This window comes from Nelumbo nucifera, chromosome 6 (assembly GCF_055504915.1).
Source record: "Nelumbo nucifera cultivar China Antique chromosome 6, China Antique-T2T, whole genome shotgun sequence".
Lineage (NCBI taxonomy): Eukaryota > Viridiplantae > Streptophyta > Magnoliopsida > Proteales > Nelumbonaceae > Nelumbo > Nelumbo nucifera.
Window position 1 is genome coordinate 34,398,241 of NC_142654.1, and position 26,083 is coordinate 34,424,323.

A 26,083-nucleotide genomic window follows, 5' to 3' on the forward strand; every position below is an offset into this window, starting at 1 on the left:
CAATTGAGTGAGTCGGGTTCGGGTTGGGTCAAGACACCTTGGGTTGATTTTGGGTTGGGTTGTCAAATGCTACACCCTAACCCTAAAGGTTCAGGTTAGAATTGACCCATGGATCAATTCGGGTCATCACAAAAAATAATTGAAATGTAAAAAAATAAAGAAAAATTACATGAAAAATAATAAAATTAAAGGAATTAACATTAAAATTCCAAATATAAAATAAAAAAAAACTTGATTTTTAGCAATTCAAAAGAATAAACAACAAAGAGTAAAGATTAAATAGTAAAAATTAAAGAATGAAAACTTCTTAAGATGCATAAATAGTCTCAATTAGACCTAACAATCGGATCACCAAGTTGACCCATGACCCAATCCAATCTATTTTTTTTTTTTCGGGTCGGGTCATTTTCAAAGATAGATAGTTAAATATGAGACCCTAACCCTGTTTTATCGGGTTGGGTTAGATCTGATTCGCGGGTTGGGTCAATGTTTTGCCAGATTTAGTAGTGGAGCAATCATCCACCAAACAGTCCTCGCGAGCCCTACTTTTCATTTAAAGCCTTCAAGGTACGAATATCAACAGGTACTTGGGTTTTTCCTCCATTTATTTGTTTTTGTTCAGGAAATTCCTTTTGTTTTAATTTGTCGATGTTTCAGATATTTGTGTGTTTGATCGATCTTGTTTGACCTAGGGTTTTCGATGATTTGAATCGTAGGAGGTGTTTGACCCGTTAGGGTTTTACTGGAGGTTTTGGTGTCGAAATCCTTGATACTCGAGAAAACTTAGAATGATTCAAATCAGACATCAGTTGAAGAATTGCAGTTTTTTGCCTGTTAGAAATGGAAGATCCATAAATTGTTACTTGAACTATAAAACTGCTAAGTATTCACGAATAAAAAACTTGTTTTCTCCACATGACTAAATACATGCTATAAGATTCTGCCGGCATCGGGGATATTTAACTGGTATGAAATGACTCTTTGATTTTTCAAGCGGAAGATACAAACTGGTCTGGCGGTGATTCGATTCCAGTTCCATGGTCCTTGCATAACTGCTATAACCATTTTCAACTAGAATAGATTTACTTCCCTACCCTTGGTGTTCAAACTTCAAAGAAAAACAGATGAATATATAGATTAAGAGAAAATCTGTTCTGCCGGAAAGACATGATACCGAGAGAGCTTTGACCAATCAACCCCCACCCACCCATGTGAATTTTGATAAATACCACCTGATTGGTTACCACTTATGGATGGCATGTCTGAATTTCTGTTATTATTCCAGTCGGCTGAATTTTTACATGGAAAGTGGGTAAACGGGCAGGGGGTATCCGGAAGACAATAAAAAATTTTAATTATAGCCCCTTCAAGGGAACCTTTCTGCTTGAGTATTTAAAAGAAATAGAAATTAAAACAGGATAAGAAAGAAAATATTGCAAAAAAACTAGGATGATACCTTTTTTCTTTACTTGTGTAGGGATTTCTGAAATTTCATTTTTTCTTCTTTTGGTTTTAGAGCAGGTCAAAATGCACTCTGAGAACAAAACTTGAATCCTTAGGCAAATTCTTAATGCTGAAGTACTTGTGAAAAGATGGGTTTCCTAAATTTGGATAAAAAAAAGCAAGCTAGCCATGGCATTCCACTTATAGAACCCACATTCACGCACATATACTAAGGTGATGAAAGAGGACCCCCTTACACAGTAGGCTACTGTTTTTTTCTTTTTTCTTTTTGGTGGGTGGGTGGGGGTGAGGGTATGGTGGTGACTGGTGTGCTGTCAATAAGCCAATTACAGTGCAAATCTATGACACACAGGGATACTATATTCTCCAAAATCAGCAAAACAAAATGATTATGTGAAAACTGGACAAAATGCTAGGTTTAAAAATGGATTCAAGGATGTAGTTCAATGGCACTGAAGCATAAGATTAGTTACACAAAGAGCTACAAAAACCAGAGGTTAGCCCGACCTTACAAGTCTTAAAAAATAATGAAAAACAAGCCTTGACAATTTTCTTTAACAGAAGGTATGGCCTTAGAGCAGAATAGAGCAACAGAACATGCACTACTAACTAGAAATGCTAATTTCTGACTCAACCCATGTAACCCACTGAACCCACACATTTACTTAGAAGGTTGTATATGAGTTAACAACTCATTTGGTAAAGTGGGTGGAGAATGGGTTGGGCGATAGGTGCCCATTGGCATCCCTCTAAATGCACATATTCTCTCTCCCATAATGTTTCCCAATGGGTGAGTGTAGGTTGGGTTAGAGTGAGTGGGGGTAGGTTACATCTATTTGGGCTCCATGTGGATGGGGGTTAAATAGGTGGGATAAAGAAATCTAAATGACCTAGGAATCTTCAATGCTGCAAATTGGTTGGAGCCCAAAAGTGGAAAATTTCATCCCAAAAGCTCTACATGTGTTCCATATTCTGTTCTTCTCCTATGGCCTATGGGATGGGAATCCCGTATGCCATCTCAGTCTTATGGATCAAGCTTGTGGAAAGAGATCATGAAGCTAAAACAGGATTTTTCCAAAACAGGCTGAAACCTGGGATGGGAGTCCATGCATTATGTTTACCCCAACTTTTATTTTATTTTAATTTTTTGATAAGCAGCAAGAAATAATTCATTAAAGAGCAAAAACCACACTTCTCGAAACAGGGCAGGTGGACTAAAATAGAGCAGCCTAAGAATGAACCAAAAGAGGCCAAAAAGGCCAAAAACAGAAAAAGAAATTCCTCTTATGGATTACAGCCTGGACCTCGGCACCCCCATTCCAAACTATCTTTACCTACCCCCAACCTCACCAGGGAGTCAGCTAGCTTGTTTGCACTCCTGGGTGCCCAAATGAATGAGATGTTCAAGTTGGTACCCAATGAGTGAGCCAATCTCACCAACTCTCTAAATTGCCATGGAATTAATTCCTGAGATTGCATCCACAAAATAACTGTTTGACAGTCCCCTCAACTACTAAGTTTGACAATCCTTGCTCAATTAATAGTTTAAGGCCTTGGATTAAAGCCAACAGCTCTTCCCTTAGAGAATTTCCAAACCCATCTGGCCCTGAAAAGCTAAAAATTATATTGCCAGCTGAATCTGTAACTACTACTCCCAATCCTGAGTTCCCAGCGTTTCCAAGAAAACATTCATCAAAGTTTAATTTACACCTTCCAACATCTGGTGGAGTCCATTCTACCTCTCTTCGTGGTGTCCTATTATTAAAACCAGCAATGATGTTCCACCCTCCTAACATAGTTTTCAAGGCGTCTAGGCGATTTTGGGTGACACTGGGGCGCCTAGATGCCTAGGCAATAAAAACTTTATAATTAAAAAACTGACTTTTGGCTAGTTTCCTAGTTTTATATACCATTCAGCATGTATGTTAATTGAAAAAATAGCAATTCTCTTTATTAAGAACATTAAATTTCCTCTAAAAATGTGGCAAATCATCACATCTAAAAGATAAAAATCTTTTACATATATTAATTTCATTGTTTTCAAAAATAATACTACTATAATAAGTATTTAATAGAGCAAATTCATATTAATTAGCAGCTAAAGAAGGTTAACTTTATATGATAAATATTCAAGAAGGAAAGTAAAATAGAAAAAAAACAAGAGTGGAATTTCTGTTTTATTTAATTAGAGAGAGAATAGAAAAAAGAACTTTATTATTCTATTCTTTCTTTCTTCTTTCTTTTCTTTCTTTCTTTCTTTCTTTTTCTCTTCTCAAAACCCTTTGATCTTTTAAATTTCAATAGTAAAACATTAAAACAAAGTATAATCGATATATATATATATATAATAAAATGTATTAACACATACATTAATAAGATACAGCAATATAAATGATATTATACAAGGTGCCGCCTTGTCATTTTTGTCGCCTAGGCGCCTAGGTGGGCGCCTAGTTGCTAAAAGTCAAGGCATTTGGGCGAGGCGCCTAGGTGACGCCTTGACGACTATGCCTCCTAATAAAATGTTTCCCAACCTTTATCAAATAGCTGAAAACAGAAATATTTCTGTCAAGGATGCTGTTGATTGGGTTGGCACTCAATGGTTGTGGGCACGAAAGTTCAGGCAGAATCTGAATCATTGGGAGGTAGGGATGGCAGGTGAGCTGTTGAGAAGGTTGGAGGATGTCCAGTTAAACACCCAATCAAGGGACACAAGGGTCTGGACCTTGGAGCATTCAGGGTCGTTTTTTGAGAAAAAAGAGTAACTGAATTCATTCAAAAGATAGGAAGTACATGACAAGATGTACAACAAGGAACCTCGAAGGACTCTCTAAGAACTACACAGTAATTGGACTGTCACTATAGAGATAATCCTTGTGAACTCCAGCCTTAGCTAGGCCATCACCTACAGTATTTAGCTCCCTAGGAGTCCAGCACAAGTTTACATTTCATAGAAGATAGCAAATCTCTAGCTTCATCCAGGTAATGGGCTAAGTTCCAGGGGCCGCTGTCAGGTTATTTTAACCCTTTAAAAGTGTTAGTAGAATCTCCTTTGATTGAAGAAACCCAAATCTCTTGCTAGCCAGATGCCAGTGAGAGCAGCTAAAATTTCTGCCTTAGTTGAAGTTGCAACCCCAATTGGTCCACTGAAAGCCCAATAAATGTTGCCATTCCTCCTGAGAACACCTCTAATGCCTGCTTCACTCGGATTGCCAAAGGCACTTCCATCAAAATACAGAGTTATCTCTCCATCTCAACGAGTCTCAAACTATGAGGGGCAGATCAGGAGATGTGATGGGAAAATAAAAACCGAGATTCCTTTAAAATACTCAGAACCGGTGGCCCAAAGAAGCACCTGTGGGGGATAATGGAAATAAGCTTCTCCTGGTTTCTAGTCGTTTTTTTTTTTTTTGATAATTGTTTCTAGTCTGTTCTTAAACACACGGTTATTTCTCTCTTCCCACACTCCATAAAACAGCATGAGCAATAGATTGCCACCAACTCTTTCCTCTTCTGCTAAAGCTCCACAACATGTTCTGGAAAAACCCAGCTATGATCAAACAAATTAAGAAAGAAGTACCAAATTTTCCTGGTTTCCTCAAATTGAAGCAGGAGATGATTAGCTGATTCTCCATCTTTTAAACAAAAACAACAGGCATGCGGTGAGAAGCAGGTTCTTCCAAGATTCCTTATCTGGAGCATTCAGGGTCTTTCTCCACCAACTCTTGTTACAGGGCATTAATAGGTGAGTTCTCCATATTTAAGTGGAACTGGATTTAGCAAGCAAAGGTGCCTACTAAAACCATTTTCATAGTTTGGTCTGCTGGGTGGGATCAAATTCAAACCATGGGTACCCCCCTCCCCCCTAATACACGCACGCACGCATACACACACACACACACACACAAAATCAATGGCTGAGCTCCTCTCTTCTTTCAGCTAAAGGGAAAATCTTATGGGACCAGCTACCTTTTGCAATCTGTTGGAAGGTTTGGAAAGAGAGGAACTAAAGGGTGTTCCAAGGGAGAAGTTCTACTTGTGACTTGTGAGGAGCATGAGCAGAATAGAGTAGGCTTTAATCCAGTGGGCTAGAGTGTTGCATCAATTTTCTGGAGTTTCAGTAGCTAATTTTACCAATGGCTGGAATTCAATTATCCTTTGTGCTGGCTCAGACATTGGTGTGTCCTTTGTGGTCACCTCCAGCCCTAGGGTTTACAAGGTTAAAGTTTGATGGGAGTAGTGAAGGCAACCCAGAAACCTCAGGTGTTGGAGGTGTATTCAGAGATGAGAGTGGGAAGGTGGTTGCATTTGTACTCTGGTCCCATTGGGATGGGTGACGTTCTTAGAGCTGAATTGTTTGCTTTATTGGTAGGTTTAAGGAAGGCAAAGGAGCTGAACATTCGAAAGTTGATTATTGAAGGAGACTCACGGCTATTGTTAAACTGGTTAAGAGTAATGGTAAGAGAACTGCAAATGCCTTGGCTGATAACTTGGCAAAGCAGGGGATGGGAAGGGGTCAATTGTTTTGGGCAATCTTGTAATTTCCTTTTGGGTCTCTGGGGGAGAGTTAAGTCATTTTATCTCTTCCTGGAGTTTTGTATGTAATCTTGTTATCTATTAATAATATAGACTTCTGTTCTGTTATTGATAAAAAAACTTTATGTACGTGATATACGGATACTTTTTTTCAAGTGCGTGATATAGTAATACAATACCAATGCCATTTATCAAGAAGAAAATGATATTATGATTAACTGATGCATATATGAATGAATAGTCTCTCTATTGGCTGCAAAATGTAACTCTGGAAGTCATGCCTTGGTTGAGTATGAAAATGACATTTTGGCTCATGTATTTAAGATTTTCTTCACTTGTACAGCAAAAACAAAATATTTCACAAAAGAATGGCATGATACTGAGTTTATTTTGCCAACCTTATAAATATGTTATCCTCTTAAGTATATATTACCATTCGCTGTCCATTGAAACTGGATATGTCTATGTTTCTGCATCAGTCCGATAATTTTCCAATGGAATCATGTAGTGTAAATTTTGCACGAGGAAGAACAATCATTTTATGGATAACGAAGTACCTGGCAAGGAGGTTTCTCAGGGGCTGGCCCGAGAGTCACTTATTGCTATCTCTCAGTCTATACCAGATAAGATTATTGTCTCGAAGCTCTCCTCTGAAAATTTGAATAGCAGCAATGCAGTTGAAGTGAATGATAGTGACGGAGCTGAAAAGTATAGGTTGAAGCTGATATCAATTTCCTACGTGCAGTCACCAGATATTAAGACCTAACCAGTTGCATTAGGTAACCTTGAGGGTTAGCCAGACAGGAGGTTCTTCACCATGAGAACTTATTGAAATAATAGATCCTCTGTTTTTTTTTGGTTGTTTTTAGAGCTACTAGTAAGTGAATGGTTATGGTAAATGTTCTATTAATGTGGGCATAAACATAGAAATTAAAAGTTAGACTATGTGTAAAGATGTATCATGTTCTTTACAGAGATTTTTCTTGGGGACAATGAAAGGAAATGGATTTTAGTTTTTGTTATCTACTTTACCTGCATGGGTGTTGCTATGTTATTACAACTATGTTTCAATACCATTCCTTCCAGTTCATATAAGGCCATAACTTGGTGTCAAAAACTAAACATGCAATGTAAAAGGGTGGGTATATAACTGAAACATTATTGGAGAGTGGAGATTAAAATTTTCATGGGCTTCTAAATGGGCCATACTTCCCATAAACTCAAATTTGCCCATGGGCCTTAGTGTGGGTCCTTCTATTTGGATGCTGCCCCATACACTTAAATATGTGCATGGGCTTTAACATTTGGGTTTTGCTTTCGCAAATCCATTAGCATGATGGAAAGGCCCATGTGGGACCCACTTTAAAGTCAAATTCAAATTCAAATTTGAATTCAAATGTGATCACAAGTCTTAGTAGTTTATGGAAATAATCCAATTGCAGCCCATCTCAAGTCCTAAAAATGGAAATCTAGTCAATGATTGAAGAGAGAATAATTGATTGAAAACCATTCTCTCCATAAATGGCATATTGTCAACCTTCTTTATAAAAAGTAACTAAAGTTGATCAAATCTCTACTCGACTAAGGCACATCTTCTCATAGATGGAAAATAGTCAATGATTGAAGAGAGAATAATGGATGATAAGTTATTATCTCTAATTATAACCTTTACTCTCTAAAAGGGGTAAGAAGAACTAATCAAATCCTCAATCAAGGGGAGGAAGAGGTTAAATCAAGAAATCTATAATAGGGGTTCCCATCAAGAGGGAAGGGACTTTTGGAGACAAAGAGAAACTGACTGAAGTAAGAATGCTCTTAGAGAAGGAGAAACTATATATACTACTTTCTGAAGAGATAAGCTACAACTCTTAGAGTTCTTGCAGAATCCTTATTTTGATCAAGCTTTCAGAGCCCAATTGAAGGAGCAATCTCCACCATTCTTTGGAGTATGAGAGCACGTTATCCAACCCTCGGCTTCAACTCAAATACAAATATTCAAATTGCAAGAAGTACTTTATCAAGAGAGAATAAGAGATTTTATCTCTTTTGTAAGAGAGCTTCAAATACAAAGAATTTATATCCCATTTACTTTAAAAATGAGAAATCGATTTATTTGAAATTTGTGTTCATTTTTCTTGTATTTGGATTAATACACGAAGTTTGTGTTGAAAATTACATATGGAAAAAATTTCTTCCACAGACTGATATGAAATGATATGGTAGAAAGCATTAGTACTTAGAATTAAGGCTAGTCTGGACTAGAAATAGGATTAAATATGTGCTTTACATTCTGGTTAGAATGGATTTAAGATGTGCATATTTTTTGAGAATACAGAGTATGCCTAATCTTCTGCTTATTCCATGGAGTTCAGATCGATTCCCCACTGCACCGCACCACGTGCCCCGCATGCACAATTCAGTATGCATTGGGAAGATCTCCCAAATGCACGGTTGGAATGTGATGTGGGGCATGCTCTGTGGGTAGCCCATGCAAATTCTATTCCGTCGATGTTGGTGGAAGTAATTTTGCACATTTCCCCCTCAAATATTTATGGTTAGTGATCTTGGAGGTTGTCATTCTTTGGTTTTGGAAGTAATCTAATTAGTTAGAAATAATATCATCATGTGAGAATTCATTCTGAAGGCACACGAGTAGCTGGGCAAGTGTTGCCAATAGTTTGTATTGGCTCCAGATTTGCTACAAATAAGGTGTCTACAAATTGGTAATTGAGTGGATGCAATCAGGGAAGTTGGGAATTTGGTAGTATAGACAATTGATAAGGAAAATACTTAGCATAAAAAGGGAAGTGGGTGTTTGTTTCAAGTGGGTAAGGAGATCGATAAATGGTTTTGCTGACGCCCTAGCAAAACAAGAGACCATAAGGGAGAGACTTTACTGGGCAGTGCTATAATGTTTGATGTTTTTTGGATCAACCTTTTCTAATAAGGGTTGACTTCTTTATTTCAGTTTAATTTATCTCTAACGAAAGTTATTATTTCTGACAAAAAAAAAAAGGTGTCTAGAAGGGGCTACTTATCCCAGTAGCCAAATCTGAATCATCCAGAATATAGTTAAAAGCAATGCTTTGCTCAAGAACAAGGTTGAACCAAGGTTAAACTATGAATTACTCAAACCAGTTATTTGGTTCCTTCCTAGTTTTCATATTTTGAGTGTATCTATTAATGATGCCATAACTATTCAAACCATGATCAGGGGACCTTTGTGGTTTGATGCCTGGTCTAGTTTTCAAAGTATTGGTGAATTTGAAAAAAGGCTTATTGATTTTAGAAGCTTGATAGTATTGAATCATTGTACGATAGTGTTATGGTTTAGCCAATTCATCTTGATCTGTCATACTTCTTGTAAGTTAATATCTCAAGTTTGTATTGGGGAGGTGCATCTAGCCTTTCTCAAATGGCAAACATGAGATGTGGTCTATAGCTTCCGAGATACTTTCAAGGCTACTCAGTCCTTGCACAGTTCATTGTAGAGGGGAAAATGAAAAAAGTTCTTTTCTTCTCCATCTCTATTATGTTTGAGAAATGTATGGCTGATAGTCCAAGAAGAGAATCTCAATATTACAGGCCCGACACAGTTAATTGTACATTGAAAAGATGTGCTTTTTTGCTCCATCTCTTTTGTGTTTGAGAAAAAGGTATGGCTAATGATTTAGAAAGAGAATCTCAATGTATGGATGCTTAGATTATGAGATCAGGTTAGATTTTGGCATGGGACTAGGAGATCACTAAGTGGGAGACCCATTCAAATGGTGGGGTCCAACTTCCAACGTAATGAGTGTTACAGATGAATGAAACTGTCCTTCCATCTTAGTTGTATACTTGTATATTCTGGAAAATCTACGAGGATGATGTTGAATTGAGCCTACATTTTGTCTTGCTTCAGGTGTTTCCTTTCATTGAAGAGTGGAGACAGACCAAACTACAACTTTGATACATTATAGCTCTGTGATTTCTTGGCTTTCATTGAGGAGTGGAGACGGACCAAACTACAACTTTGATACATTTTCTCTGTGATTTCTTGGTTGGATCTTCAGTAGAGATGGCACAGCGGGTTGAATTTTCAGAATCCAAACTCTATTCGTACATGAAAATGCAAAACCCTCCTCGACCCTATCCTTTCCACATGTAAGAATGGGGCAGATTGGGTTTAGAACTTTATGGGATGTGGGTTCTAAACCCTTTCCACATTTAAGAGTGGGGCAGGTTGGGTTTAGAACCCACATCCAATAAAATTAACAACATTTAAATTTGCAAAAATTAATAAATTTATTAAACTTGATAAAAGTTTCTTGTTATATGTAAATCAATAAACAACCAAACTAACATAAATAAATATCAAAATTTTCAATAACTGAAATGATTTCATAATATCATTCTAAATCATTTACAAAATTTTCAACAACTGAAATGATTTTTAATGAGTAATATCATTTTAAATCATTCACATAACAACATCAAAATTTTCAATAACCGACATGATTTCCAATGGAAAGAAAGGAGGAGAGAAACCTATGAGCATAGCATAGGGTCAGGAAGGGTTGGGTATTTTAGTAAATATAAATATTAGGGGCATTTTAGTGATTTTAATGCATGGATTGGGTTTAGCTAAAACCCGTACCCCTACGGGTTGTAAAACCCCAAAACTCGTTCCTGACCCAAAACCCATTTTCCAACCAAAAAAAACCCATCCATCGGGTGGAAATTGCCATCCCTAATCTCCACTTTCTCTCTTTTTAGTTTCACTTTCGGATAGCAAGTGCTGTGATGAGCTGCTTGGATACATGTTGCCACTTGTCGCATGTCATAAGATGTATTGAATCTGGATCCGTTTTGTCATCTTCCATGAACAGCTCTTATTACAACTGTCAATGAAGTTTCATCATGTTCATTGTCCTAATTGGAAAGGTTTCTAATTCCTATAACTATAGGTGCATGTTTTCTAAAAACGTTTTGTTACAGTGATATGATAGAACAATCCATGTTCTATAAAGAAAACATTGTTTTAGAATCGGGATTCTTATAACACTTCTGTACTCTCTGATGATGCTACTCATGCAGCCATGGAAATGAGTATAGTTCATTTCAAGTCTGAAACTTTCAAAATTTCAAGATCAAAGAAAAAAGAGTAAAATTCCATCCACATCAAAGTTTTATTGGGAGCTGATATCTTGACTCCTGTCATGCCCCACTGAGAGATTTGCTGTTTATTTGATAGCGATGTTAATGAATTGGGTGCCCGTGGGTATGATAAAAGGCACCGTGGGCCACATTGAAAACAACTGTTCTAATCCCAGAATACTTTATCTAGAAGTGGTCCACCTGTTAATTATACAACATACATTTTATTCCAATGACTCCTTCTTCCCGAGCTTACTCTTCTGAACTTCCATTCAGTGTACCATTGAAGATTCTGAATTATCACATTTTACTACAGATTTGTTATTCTGAATGTTTCCAACTTCTACCTCTGAACAGTCTTGGTGAAATGATCCCTCTTCTGCATATCCTATTTCAAAATGTAGACTAATTCATCCCCTTCCTACTTGAATTATACAAAACAATGATCATTAAATGGCACAACCGTTACTCTGATTTGACTAGTTAGATTATTGGCATGTGAACCTTCTATAAGTGTGGTTGTTTGAGAATCAAATCCATAGGGTTGATTGGTGTCTGCCATCTAGAGCTGTAGGTTTGATTAGAAATGACTTTGGCTTAATAATTATGCTTGCTTTTAGCTCAAGGTTGGCCCTATCCCAGCTGGTCAGACCAACCTGACACAAATGAGAGATTCCTGGTTTCATGTGATATACTGGAGTAACAAACAAAGTAGTTGCCAATCAGCTTGTTTGTGGGACTCAATTTGCAATATCAGGGCTTTTTGACATGGATCCTTTCTATCTTGTCATGTTGATTTGATACGAGCAAAATCATTTGAAGTTTTGTTGAGGATTACATGATCAACTTTGGGCAATTGATCACTCAATTGGTAATGGGTTTTCAGCTTCCAAGAAATGAAAATAATGATCCAGCACAAAGCTCCTGGAGACATCAATCGTTCACAATTGTTTGGTCTCTTAGTTCAGTTAACCACAAACAATTCACATGATCTAAGCGGACAACCATGAAAAAGGCAATATAGGGTTGGAGACTTCTCATTTGTTGTCAACCTTATAAGTTGTGGGGTGATTAGGAAGGAATCCTAAAAATTAATCATTCATTTCAACCATAGACATAATTGGAGCAATTATCTATATGTCTCATGCGGGATAAAGCACTAGAAAATGAATCCATCTATTTGTTGTTATTTTAGGAAACTAAACAAATAGGATGATATTTACTAAAATATCACTCAAAAGTAATAAGCTCCACTGATTAGTTATATCAATCATATCATATTGCACATTGGAGGTTGAGAAAATAGAAACCCTTGAATCCCCCCATAAATAAAATCATACTTACAAGGTTTTGGGTGGAGTGGCGGGTTGGGATAAAGCAATGTTTTAAAAACCGATCCTGAGCCGGAACCATTCTCGTTGCCACCGGTTTCCGGGTTGATGGCTCCACCATCAGATGGTTCGTTCTTAAATAATTAAAATAAAAAAATGGTCAAAAATCATTAAATGAATCGAATGGATAAACGGTTCAATCGCCTAGATCAATAGGTCGTTGATCAATTCAATAATTTTTATCCAAAGACCAAGTTTGGGGTAAAATGAAACCGATTATCCAAATGGTTTCCAATCCAAACGGTCCAACTGTTCGGGACAATAGCAGTTCGAAAACATTGGGATAAACAGGTTACAAGGTTCATCCAGTGTGGCAAAACCAGGGCTTCCTCTTTTCATAAAGAATGAATCAATGTATCTTTCTACATTTCTTGATTCAGATACCTTCCTGTTTTTTCTTCAGTGCCTTGGACTACTTGCATCCAGTCAGACATGATCATCAGTTAAATTCATTCATTAGTCTGGGCTCACGATGTTTCTTTTCCTTCATACTTTTTTTTTCTGTGGTCGTGGCTCACTTGATCAAACCATCGTAGTCTACTGTGTCTTATCTGGTCGCTAGTTGGTTTTGCCCCCACATTTTAAATAGAATAATATCTAAATATGTCTCATGAAAATTTTCCAATAATCCATCTCAACATCTCAATCTGTCCTTCACTTTATATATATGCCTTTAATAAACTTGATTTTGCTCTACAATTATGCACGGCTCTTAGAATTTAGTTCCATAACCATAATATATTCTTTTTACTTTTGGACATTGACTAATACATTCCCTTTACCCATGAAATCAAAAAAGCATTTCTCGTTTGGGTGCATGTATGGAATTGGCTCAAAACCGTTATTGTATTATTGTATGGTAACTTGGCAATTACGTAAAAGAAGAAAGGAAAAAAAAGATAATTGATGTTGTATGATCTGAGCACTCCTAGCTGGCTGTAACATGGCTCCTAGCAGTGATAGATGGCACCTGAGACGGAGAGGAACGTGAAGGATTCCCGGGGAGCTCTCCGTTGGGAACACTCCAATGGTTAAGTTAGAATTCTGAGGAAAACTCAAGGAAAGTAGAGAGAGAGTTAAGAGTGCTGAAAGTGTTAGCTTCAATACCTTTGCTTCGTGGGGTCGGGGTCCTCTTATACCGGAGCTCAGTCACATTAGGCGTAACCGCCACTGCCCTAGCTGTTACTGCTAGGGCTGAGATGGCGGGTGCAAGCTGCTGCTGCAGGGTACGGATCCGTCAGGCGTGCCACGCTTTTCAGAGATGGCAGGCACAACGCCACCTGGCGAGAGACGTGGGTGGTACCACCAGATCCGACAGGTACGGATATCAGGTGGATCTTCCCTGCAGGCTTCCAAGCTGCTTTGCACCAAACCGCCTGGGGCTAAGTTACCTTGCACTGAGATGTCGAGGTACCCCGAGGTGCTCACACTGGAGGCGAACCTTAAGCAAGTAAGAAGGGGAGTGTCGACGGTGTTGTCCCGAGGTGTTTCTCCCTCAGGACACTTGGCCAAAAGTCGGGGTGTTCCCTTCTTAGGAAGGAAGAGCTCGAAACCTCTTAGGAGGAGCTCGGGCTTCAAGGGTAGCTCGGGTCCCTTTGCACGGAAGGAGCTCAGGGCGCTCCATCCTCAGGTCCCTTGTCACACTTGCCAAGTTGTTCAGCCGGGCTTCGGCGAGCTTGCTACGCCGAATTGTGGCTAAACTGTCATGCTGAGTTGCCACTTATGCCAGGTCATGTCCACATATCCCCGTGCTACGAGGTCGGGCCAAATCACCCTACATGAATAATGGTTAAAAAAATCTTTGAAGAATTAAAAGTTTAAAACTTTTAGCTTAAAACCTCTAGGGCTGTCAATGGGTCGATTCTACCCGACTAAACCAATTATATTTGTTCTTGCTTGTTCTGAATGGATTAAAACCTGAACTGATTATTGAGTTAGTAATATATACAGGTTTTACAATTTTTTTTTGTTTTTGTAATTTTTGTTATAATATATATTGTTAAAGCGCTTGATTTATGAACATATAAACAATTTGCCCAGCTACTATCATTTTTATTAGGATTCGACTATGATACCAGAAGAATTCTTAATGAATCAGTCGGTATCAAAAATGGGACAAGTGGTAACTGGTAACCGATCAGGTGGTATTTATCAAAATTCAACGGGAGGGTTTTGATTGGTCAAAATTGTTCTGTTATCATAGATTTTCCCTTTTTATTAAGGTTATATTATCAAAAGTGAATTTTTAAGTTGTTATTAACATAGATAATTATAGATGTCAGGATAATTGGGTCTAACTGGCCCAATTAATAAACAGGGATGATTTTGAGTCTATGATTGTGTCCTGATTAATAATCAGTTTAGGACTAATACACCCTATCCTGACCTAGACCTAACCTATTGATAGCCCTAAAACCATGTTCGTGTTGCTAATTTATACATAATTAAGATGTCACTAAAAGTAGTACTAAACTATCATATTTATTTAGGGCTCCTTTGGTTTGCAAGAATAGGGGTTTGGAATTGGAATCGGAATAGGCCATTTTGATTCTAAATTTCTAACTATTTGGTTGGGCAGAAATGGAATCCCATTCCGATCTTGGTGGAATGAAATGGGATAGCCCTAAAACCATGTTGATATCCCTATCCTGACCTAGACCCAACCTGTTGATAGCCCTAAAACCATGTTCGTGTTGCTAATTTACACATAATTAAGATGCCACTAAAAGTAGTACTAAATTATCCTGACCATTGGGAATGAAATCCCATTCTAGTTGATTTCAATTTCCATTCTGATTCCTATCTAAACCAAACAGACTATTTTAATAGACCATTCCGATTCTAACTATGAACCAAATGGACCCTTAGATATTTTACTTACATCCTCAAATTAAAGAAAAATAAATTAAATTTTAAGTTATATAAAATGAAATAGGATAAGTTGATGAAATCTCCCCTGAAGTTTCTGATCATTGCTGAAACCTCTCTTGCAGTTTGGTAATTGCAATCACCTCTCCTGTACTTTGTAACATAGTTGCAAGTAGACCCCTTTTGTTAGAATCCTCTAAAAAGAGGCATGAAAATGTCTAAAATACCCATGTAGTTATTTTTAACCAAAATGTTTATTTTCCAAATTTTCTTTTCATATGAATGGCTATCCTAAACCCTTCCAATCTCTTTTCTAAAATTGATTTTTTTTTTCTAAATTTGTCTTTATATCAATTGCTCAAAGGTAAAGCTGCAACGTTAAATTCTCTATTTTTTTTGTTGTTTATAAAGTTTGCATTGTTTTTTATTTTTATTTTTTTTTTAGAAACCAGTCTCAGTAGAAATTACATGGACATTTTGGACATTTTCATGCTACTTGTTAGAGGATTCTAATAGAGATAATCTACTTGCAACTGTATTAAAAAATTTAGGGAAAGTAATTGCAATTACCAAACTTTAGAAGATGTTTCAGCTACAGTCAAAATCATCATCGACAATCTTCTTCCCTTATCGTTTCCCTTATAAAGGAGTTAGGCAAAACTGTTAGCAAATCTTTTTTCTTTTCTAATTTAGTAAGAAGTACGCATGTTTTTTTTTTCTCTTGTTTTTCTTTTCTATATTTGAAAAGAGTTCAAAAGCTTTAAGCATATGGTATGTATAAACATTTCACTATCAACTGATAAATAATAAATAAATAAGCTTTTCACTTCTCCAAAATGTGACCAATATTAAATAAAACTTTCATCAAATTAAATGACCAAGTGGCCGTTTGGAAAGTCTTTCTAAAAGGGTTTTGCAAAAGCTTAGCATGGGAGCTGGTCTTTGAAAATCAAGACTATTGGTAATATGTGTTTTTAATTATTTTATAATTATTAATTATTGATCAATTTGTTTATAATATGCTATTATAATCCATTAATAATTTTAATTTTTTCATTATTTTAAACAGATTTTATTAACTATTAAATGATTTCTTATGTTTTGATAACTATTTAATTAGTTATAAATATGTTACTGATTTAAATTATGTTTATTATTTTATTTAGTTTTAAATGAACCATTTATTGTTTTCAATAATGTACTATGTATTACATTTGAGCAATGTATTTTACATGTTTTATAATAATTTATTGTTAATTATTTAATTAATTTGTTATTTTTTACTTTGCATTTAATAAATTATGAAATTATTATAACTCAGATGGATTTACAGCCCTACTCACAAAGTCTTCCATATAACTCATCAATCATTGTGGGCCATACACGGTATCTCGGACCTGCATATGGTTCGTCCACTGCATTATATATCGGTTCATATTGTCGGGTTGATTTGAGTTTGACAACCCTAACTAGTTAACTGCTAATAGTAGTAATATCCATGGCCGGGCTGGGCTGCAAACGGATTAAATTGGATCGGGTAATAGGTAAATCCGAATTTGATTTGTTTCTATTTAAATTCGAAAATAGATTTTATTTATCATATTTACATTGGATTTGAATTGCAATCAAATATTGAATAATAGTATAAATAATTTAAACTTAAAATGATCAAAATATTATACAATATTAATTATTAAAACGATGAAATAAAAATGACTTTAATATTGTATTTTACAAGGGTTTTGGAATTGGAACTGCTCCAGTCACTGGTTTTTGGGTTGATGGTTTGATCGTCCAGTTTGAACGGATGGCTTGTTTCAACTAAAAAATTGAAATAAAAAACAGTAAAAAAATATTGAAAGGGTCGATGATTTGACTGCCTGGGTCAATAAGTCGTTAACCAATTCAACAGTTTTTGGCCAAAGAATGAGTTTAAGCTAAAAAAAAAACGATTGCATGAATGGTTCCTACCAAATGCTCCGGCCGTTCTATCAAACTATGAACAGATTGGATTCGGTTCATCCTGAATGGGATGGAATTCAAATTCGAATTTTGGACAAACGCATACTGCTAGGAGCCCTGGCGAATGAGGGCAGTCACAACAATTCACTATTTCATTATGAAAAGAAAAAAAGAGCTCAGTGTTTTCATGACTCATCCTTACTAGCTTAGCTATGTCCTCAAATCAGTGTCTTGAATCTGTGACTGTGAGCACAGAGAACAGATTTCCTTCATTTAAAATTTTTTTTAAACTAGGAGAGAATCGAGGCTTTTGAGAAAAGGACAAGGCAAGTAAAGAGAGAGAGAGAGAGAGAGAGAGAGAGAGGCGGGCAAATTCCCTTGGCCCATTAAGGATAAATGGGGAGAGATTATACTTGGTTTTATTATTTTCCAATTTCATATCAGCAGACAAAGATTACAACAATACTGGACCCCATTCTCTTTCTCTTTTGCTATATATCCATATAGAGTTGAACGTTGGAGGTAAAGTGTGATAGAAGATAAACAGATCGAGCTTTGATAAAATTATAGCAGCCAAGAGGAAAAACAAGCAGCAATCAGTCAGTCAGTCTTTTAATGGAGGTGGGTTTTATTTGGGAGGTGTACTTGGTGCTGCTCTTGGTCTTGGCTGCTTCATTTGCTCTCTACATTTTGCTCAAGAGAGCAAATGCTTGGTTTTATGAGCGTAGATTGGGTGAAAAGCGACTGTCTCTCCCTCCAGGCGATCTGGGTTTGCCTTTAATTGGAAACATGTGGTCCTTCCTCAGAGCTTACAAGTCTGGTGATCCCGATTCCTTCATCTCCACCTTTCTTCAGAGGTCAGTCTCTCTCTCTCCTCTCTCTAGTTTTAAACATCAAGCTGTTGTTGTAGAGTGAGTATTCTTTAGAATGAATGATAGAGCTACTTACTGACTTACTGGAATGAGAGAGAGAGAAGATGCCGGCGCCGGCGGTGGTTCTTGTCATTCTTGTTGGCATTACTTCCCAGTTTTTTTAATTAATTAATCTTTTATGAAATGTTCATAGACGGTAAGTGATGGTCCATGAGAACCGCTACCCGATTGGCTGATCTGATCATCAGGCATTGATCGTTTTCTTTTTTTATTCACATGTCCATGCGAAGTTGAGAACCAGAACCTGATCTGATCGAACCGGGATCTGCTCCTCACAAATGGGCGCCTCACAGGTACATCCACCATGCATTGGGAACATCTTCCGTGAATAATAACTAATAAGTACGGGAGATGCTCCCAATGCATGGTAGGATGTGCGTGTGAGGAGCAGATCCGGTCTCGATCTGATCATCAAATACTGTTAATAGCATTAATAGCAACGTTATGTTACAAATTGTCCAAAATCTGATCTGATTAACCCAGATTTGCATCTCAATATATGATATTGAATCTGCATCCATATCCTCCTCTCATCTTTTTCTTTAGTAGCACAGTTAATTTATGGGAGTTATTTTTAATTAGTTTAGTAATTATTTAATACTTACATGATTTTAGATACATTTTATTATAAAATGGCAGATGAGAATTGAGATCTGCTCCTCACTAAGTGCCTCACAGTCACATTCCACCCTGTATTGGAAACATCTCTTATGAATAATAAATATAAATATGGGAGATGTTCCTGATGTACAGCCAAAACACCCTGTGACATCGGTGTGAGGAGCAGATCTGGGCTCAGTAAATGAGGCTTTAGCTGTCAGTGAGGCAGTCCCACGTAGACAGTATAAAACAACGAGACTGGATTTGTTCCTCATAGAGCATGCCTCACACTGATCTCACAGTCACATCCCATTGTGCATCAGGAACATCTTCCATACTTATATATATGTTATTATTCATGACAGATGTTTCCAATGCACGGTGGGATATGAGCAGCGGATCCCAATTTCAAAACAACAGGCGGCAACCAGACGAGTCATGTGTTGACAGTAGTTAGTAATTAAGAGAGAAAGAGAGTAGGCAGGGATAGAAATGGGTCTGATAGAATTAATTCCACAAATGTCAATTTCAATTTCAGAAAAAGAAAGAAAGTATAGTATAAAATATAAAAAATACAATAAATTTTCAATTATTTTTATGATATATATATATATATATATGTGTGTCTTTTTATAAAAAAACTTATGAAAATGTAATTTAAAGATATTTATAATTAAATAAATAAAAAAATCTATGATACAGAAAAAAAAAATGATATGAAAAGAGTTTTGACCAATCTTCGCTACCTAATTTATTGGACAGTTGTTTTTCCTATAGCATAATATATGTATGCTTATACATATAGAGAAATATCCAAGTCTAACAACAATCGGATTTAAATTTGAATTGGCCTACCAATCTTGCTGCCACACGTGCTATCCATTCTAAACCATTATTTAAATTTTTTTTCTTACGTGTAAGGGCAATTCTGTCATTTAGCAACAACCAGAGGAATATGGAATGGGGCCCAGGGCCTAAAGGATGTTTCATTTGTCGTGGTATCATGTCTTTCCTGGACGTCCCCACCCAGAGTGGACTGTCATTTATCTTCTGGACATATCCGCAGAAGAAATCTGAGTGGACCCACCGGCAAAAAAACAGGAAAAAATATCTTATCCTATTAAAAAACAAAATCAAAAGATGCCTAACTACCTTAACTGACCACAAAAGCAAGTATTAATTGGAATTTCCATGGTCAAAGAAAACCGTGTTGGCCACTTCAAATTCAAACTCGAGTATCAGTCGGGTGGGCGGTCTATACCCGAGACTCGAGAAGGGATAATTAACCAAGTAGGTTATATACGTCTGGTGTAGTGGAACCTGTCCGAATTGTTGCCAGGTGGCAAGACCTTAGGCCTGCTGAACCCGTTCAGCATTCAGTCCTTGGTGACACAGAAAAGGTTGGAGCTTTGGTGGTCCATCAAGGACCAGCCCATTTAGTCCTGATAGGAGTTGTAGGCACTGAAGGAAATCGTAGCTATTCAACGGTTAATGTTTTTCCTGATCACACTGTGAATTGTGACATCGTTTGATTTGCAATGCAGATATGGTCGAACTGGAGTATACAAGGCCTTCATGTTCGGAAGCCCAAGTATAATGGTTACATTACCAGAATCCTGCAGGCAGGTTCTAATGGATGATGAAACATTTGGACCCGGTTGGCCTAAGGCCACTTGTGATCTCATCGGAAGGAAGTCTTTTATAGGCATTTCCGACGAGGAACACCGGCGTCTGCGGCGTCTAACAGCTGCTCCAGTTAATGGGCAAGAGGCATTATCTGTGTATCTTGGGTATATTGAGGACTGTGTAAAATCTGCATTGGAGAAATGGGCTGGTATGGAGACAATTGAGTTCTTAACTGAGCTGAGGAAGCTTACTTTTAAGATAATCATGTACATATTTCTCAGTTCTGAGAGTGAGCATATAATGGAGGCTCTGGAGAAGGAATATACAGCTCTAAATTATGGAGTAAGAGCAATGGCCATTAATCTCCCCGGATTTGCATATCACAAAGCTCTCAAGGTGACGGTGTGAAGCCTTGTTCTTCCTTATATAACAGTTGTTGTCTCTATAAGCTTCTTTTTGTTATGTTTATGGAACAATGGCTTTTTTCATTATCAAATCTGCAACTGGTTTTCTTGGTTTCAGTCTCGGAAAAACCTTGTAGCAATTCTTAATTCGGTTGTGAAAGAGAGAAGGCAGAGGATGATGAGTTGTCCACCTCCGGCAAAGAAAGACATGATGGATGTTCTCATGTATGTCGAAGATGAGAATGGCAGAAGGCTGAGCGACGACGAGATCATCGATGTTCTAGTCATGTACTTGAATGCTGGCCATGAATCTTCTGCCCACATTACAATGTGGGCCACTGTCTTACTACAGAAACATCCAGAGTTGTTCCAAAAGGCAAAGGTGAAACCAGAGAATCTAGTTTTAGAGGTTTTTCTATATGCAGAAAGGCTTAGTTAAGCTTCAACTCAGTCAAATTGAGTTGGTTTAGCCCCAAATAAGCACAAATTTTTGAAAATTCAAATGGATGCTGAGTCCAGCATTACCTCTGCAACTCTGCCAATTATATCTATTCCACTGACTGTTTTCTAACTGAATATTACCACATGTTTTAGGCAGAGCAAGAGGAGATTGTAAGGAACCGACTACCCACACAGAAAGGTTTGACGCTCAAGGAAATTAGACAAATGGATTATCTTTCCAAGGTATTTGCTCTATGACCTGAATTTCAGGCTCCTCAAATTTCAAGCAGAGTTGACTACTAGTAGGTTTATGGAATACAAACAATTACAGCAATGTCTTGACCTTGAAGGTGATTGATGAAACACTGCGTCTCATTAATATATCACTAGTAGTATTCCGGGAGGCTAGAAAGGATGTCAATATCAGTGGTCAGCTTCTTTGAACTCTCTCTTATTTTCTATCTTTCTGGGTTGAAGTTTCTCTCTCTCTGATTTATGATTTATTGAGAGAAAATGATGTATTTCTCCAGGTTACAGCATACCCAAGGGATGGAAAGTTTTGGTTTGGTTCAGGAGTGTTCACTTGGATGCTGAAATTTACCCTAATCCAAAGGAATTTAATCCTTCTAGATGGGATGTGAGTAAGATTTTATATTTATAACTTTCTTATCTATTTCTTTTGGTACATATATGTTGCCACGAGGTTTGTACTGTAATCTAATACATAATCTTCTCAAACTGTCTGTGTCCAGGGGTATACACCCAAAGCAGGAACCTACCTTCCCTTTGGAGCAGGAAGCAGGCTGTGCCCTGGAAATGATCTTGCCAAGCTAGAGATCTCTATTTTCCTCCACTATTTTCTTCTTAATTATCAGTGAGTTCCTCATCTTGAGTTTCCATCTCCGAGTTGGTCTAACAAAAAAGAAAGAAAAATAATTTTTAAATGCATTCTCTCGATTAATAAGAGAATATCAAGTCTCAGATTCTTTAGTTAATAGTTATAAAATTACCAAAGAAAAAAAAATCCTTGGGAGTTGGAATGGAATCTCCATACAAATCCATCAATATTTGTGATATAAGGGTCCGTTTGGTTTACAATCGGAATCAGAATCGGAACCAGAGTGGTCCATTCCCTCACCTGTTTGGTTCAAACTAGAATTGGAATCGGAATCAAAATTGGCTGGATTGGTTTCTCATTCCTGGGGGAGAGAGAGGGAAAGGCCATTCCCTCATAAGAAGGAGTGCCATTCCCAGCAATGGAAATGGGGTTCTGATTCTACCTAACCAAACAGTTGGAATCCGATTCCAGACCTCTATTCCCATGAACCAAATAGTTAGTGTTCTTTTCACGTTTTAGCAAATATAAGTAATTTTCTGATTTTTCTAACAATCTACTCTGAATTGGCCATTCGCAGGCTTGAGCGGCTTAACCCAGAATGCCCAGTGAGGTACTTGCCTCATACAAGGCCCATAGACAATTGCTTAGCAAGAATCAGAAAGATTTCATCACCAGCTATGTAGACTGGAAGAAAAAGAAAAGCAATAACAGCATGTGTTATGCTTCTTATTTATCCATAAAAAGGATTGAATTCTAAATATTTTTTTTGATTGTCAAGATGATTTGGTAATGGAAAGTGTAGATTATTTGCTGTTAGTAAAGGCTTCTTTTGGATATATACAGAAAAACAAAACAGGGGTGGCAATTACACCTGTTCATGGGCCGGGTTCGGATTTGACTTTTGTCAAAATTCTAATAGGCCCAATCCGAAGCCTGAACCCGAGACAGTATAAAGTTGGGTCCTGAACTCTAGGCCCAAACCCAACCCATTAACGACGACCCTACAGAAAATGGTCATAGTTTTTGCTGTTGATTTGAGTATCAGTCCAGATGAGTCGGTTGAACAGGATTCAACCACAACCAATCTCATACCTCTTTTTAACCATTGGATTTTGAAGCCTTGATGCATGAAAGAAAGAGGACACTCGATCCTTCAACAGTTTTCTTGTTGTTTGGTAAGTCTTTCTAGGTAGATCTTTTAAAAGACACATTGAGCTTTTAGGGTCTTATCTTTAAAGCTGTGTTTGATTGCAATGCAAATAAATTTGCACTGATACAAAACCATGGCAGTGTAAATGATTTGAGTGTAAATTGTGACCTATTTTTATTTCAAAATTTAGCTTATTTTGTTTGATTAAGACATTAAGCAGAATAAGGTAAAACCCAAAACAAAATTAAAGAATTTGCATTTTTTATATTTACACCCCCATGCATTTGTACTAATGCAAATAAAATTGCACTGTAACCAAACACAGCCTAAGGATCAAGACCGTTTGGTTCACAGCATGGTCTACCAGGTTGATAAAAACAGCTGGGAATGCTATTTTCAATGTGGAAAGATCAAAAACTTCATTTAAAGCTTCTTTATTTTTGTTTTCTTCGGTCTTTCCATGTGCTCGTCCTCGCATATTTTGATCTACGCGATACCAAACGGAAAAGACCATTTTTTAATATTTTGAGCTTTCCACAAACCAAAAGATGTGCCAAAAAAAACTCACCAAACACCACCTTACATAAAGACTGCACAACTACAAATAAAGAGACTGAGAACAGAACTGGGGAGTGTAAAATAAGTTCGATGCCTGTAATTCTCAACAATCAACAGAAATTTTTTCAAAAGTTTGGCTAAATATCTTCTTCATCATAAGAAGAGGAACCCGAAGGAATCTTCCAATTCTAATGGGCAGCATCTTCCTCCTCGCAGAATTTGGTGTACTCCTTTGGACCCATCAAGGATTCCAGTTCTGATGGGCTGCTGGGCTTTACCTTGATCATCCATCCATTTTCATATGGGCTTGAATTGATCTACACATCACTGTATGCAATGAGCCCACAACCAAAGAACTAGAACTAAAAGAGGCAGGAATTCAAATTCAATGGAATTGAAACCTGAAAGAGAGCTGGAATTCCTTACCAAACCGGGTGCTTCACTAAGCTTGGTATTAACCTCAACGATCTCCCCTGAAATAGGGGAGTTCACATCACTAGTTGCCTTCACACTTTCTACAGCTCCGAAGCTGCCACCTTTTGACACCGAGCCACCTGGCTCCGGCAGCTCCACAAACACCACTTCCCCAAGATGGTCCTGCAATCCAGTCCACAAAATAGATGGCCCATTTGGACCATCACCTGGGTTAACCATCTAATCCGGTAAAAGAACCCCTTATTTTATTATTTATAAGAAAACATTCAGAAATCAATAGTTATGAGGATTGTTTTGATTATTTTTGGTTTATTATTTAATTATTTTGTATGTATTTTCACGGGTTTTTTAAGTTGATCAGATGGTCAAACCATCAACCATTTTGGACCAAGCGGTTCAACACAAGAACTGTACTACCCACTAAGGAGAAAAAGAAACCCACCCCCCCCCCCCCAAAAAAAAAAAAAAAGGTGGAACTTTGGGGACCAGCACCAAATGAAAAACAAACCAGTGATTTGATGGACCACCAGAGGTCCAGCATTCCAGATGGTCCCCACCTCCATTACCCAACATGTGGCCCATAATTTCTGGATGGTCGATCTAAGCCCAATAATCAGATTGTCAAAGCTATGAGTTGGTGTATGCCATTTCATATACTCTGTATGGAGTTGGGATAACATTGAGAACCATGGACCTCAAGAACAGAATATAATTCTCCACTAGATAAACTCACTTGTGGCCATGTTTCTTCGACAAAGAACAAACCGAACTCCGTTCCTTTAGTTTTGAATTAGCACTGAACAGTCTTGAAATAACAGCAAAATACAGAAGAAAAGAAAAAGAGAAAATCTATACAAGAGAAAGGTGAATGAAGCTTATAGCAGGATCTAATAACTGTGGTTGATTCTGAAGAGAATTAAACTTTAAATTTCAGTTGGGTTGGCTGTTGAGGGAATGACAACCTGAGCATGGTCAGTTATGCCAATTGTTGCCACTGCGCCTTCATGCTTTACCCATTCATGTGAGGAAGCATATTTTAATCCATCCAAGACTGCATGAAATGATCGAATTAAAGCAAAGAAATTAATTAACTGAGATGGATGTCTGTGTTGGAAATTGAAACTAATCCAACATAAAAAAAAAAAGAAAATCATCAGAAGAAACAAGCAAACCAAAAAGAAATTGAGATATTCCAAGGAGACCCATTTGATGAAAATAATGATTTTAGTTAACAAATTAAAAGCAAAAGCTCATCTGTAATTCTTTTCTGTAGATTAAGGGAGGAGAGAGAGAGAGAGAGAGAAAGAGAAGAGTACCAGTAGAGAAGCATCTAGAGAGACAAAATGCTGGAGAAAGGGAGGACTTGGCAGCGCAGGAAACTCTAAGTGCATTGGCTGTTGAAGAAGCCCACATTCTGAGTGCCATATTATCTTGATTCTCTGGTTGTCTGTTTGGTTGGTTAAATAGAGAAAGCAGATACTAAGGCAGAGAATGAACGGAAAGGTTGTGATTTATCGTGAACGAATGGATGTGTTTGTACTCAGTCAGTGGTGGTCACGTGACCATTGAGAGCCTCTCATCCTATCTAATAATTAATAAACAAAATCCAATTAAGTACCATTTTTCCTTAGTTCCATGGGACCGTGCATGAATGTTAACCATAATTATGGATTATAATTAGATGATTATTAATTTGTTGGCAGATAAGACGATTGAGAATGCCGAGAGGCATGCTCTTT

At 37.2% G+C, this 26,083-nt stretch overlaps 2 protein-coding genes and 1 long non-coding RNA gene across 3 annotated transcripts; 2 read left to right on the plus strand and 1 right to left on the minus strand.

Annotated features, from left to right (window-relative positions):
• The first annotated feature begins 459 nt into the window (after positions 1–459).
• LOC104606450 (uncharacterized) lies at positions 460–7,022 on the plus strand. Its single transcript, XR_736769.3, has 2 exons — positions 460–583; positions 6,509–7,022. It is a non-coding gene; the product is annotated as an uncharacterized LOC104606450 (long non-coding RNA).
• A 10,646-nt stretch (positions 7,023–17,668) lies between these two features.
• On the plus strand, positions 17,669–23,017 carry LOC104606451 (ent-kaurenoic acid oxidase 2-like). Its single transcript, XM_010271669.3, has 8 exons — positions 17,669–18,217; positions 20,437–20,914; positions 21,041–21,304; positions 21,517–21,606; positions 21,714–21,792; positions 21,894–22,000; positions 22,116–22,237; positions 22,779–23,017. The coding sequence occupies exons 1-8, from the start codon at positions 17,976–17,978 to the stop codon at positions 22,882–22,884; spliced, it is 1,488 nt and encodes a 495-aa protein (XP_010269971.1). The 5' UTR covers positions 17,669–17,975; the 3' UTR covers positions 22,885–23,017.
• Positions 23,018–23,900: 883 nt separating this feature from the next.
• Positions 23,901–25,833, minus strand: LOC104606452 (glycine cleavage system H protein, mitochondrial-like). The gene is made up of 4 exons (XM_010271671.3): positions 25,661–25,833; positions 25,307–25,395; positions 24,336–24,506; positions 23,901–24,226 (listed from the first exon to the last, which is right to left on the minus strand). The coding sequence occupies exons 1-4, from the start codon at positions 25,767–25,769 to the stop codon at positions 24,098–24,100; spliced, it is 498 nt and encodes a 165-aa protein (XP_010269973.1). The 5' UTR covers positions 25,770–25,833; the 3' UTR covers positions 23,901–24,097.
• Between the last annotated feature and the right edge of the window lie 250 nt (positions 25,834–26,083).

Coding starts and splice junctions, on each gene's coding strand:
- LOC104606451 (XM_010271669.3), top strand. CDS start 17,976: ATGGAGGTGGGTTTTATTTGGGAGGTGTACTTGGTGCTGCTCTTGGTC. Junction 21,793..21,893: donor AAAGGATGTCAATATCAGTG/GTCAGCTTCTTT, acceptor GTATTTCTCCAG/GTTACAGCATACCCAAGGGA. Junction 22,001..22,115: donor TTAATCCTTCTAGATGGGAT/GTGAGTAAGATT, acceptor GTCTGTGTCCAG/GGGTATACACCCAAAGCAGG.
- LOC104606452 (XM_010271671.3), bottom strand. CDS start 25,769: ATGGCACTCAGAATGTGGGCTTCTTCAACAGCCAATGCACTTAGAGTT. Junction 24,507..25,306: donor GCATAACTGACCATGCTCAG/GTTGTCATTCCC, acceptor ACTGGATTGCAG/GACCATCTTGGGGAAGTGGT. Junction 24,227..24,335: donor TTAGTGAAGCACCCGGTTTG/GTAAGGAATTCC, acceptor AGTGATGTGTAG/ATCAATTCAAGCCCATATGA.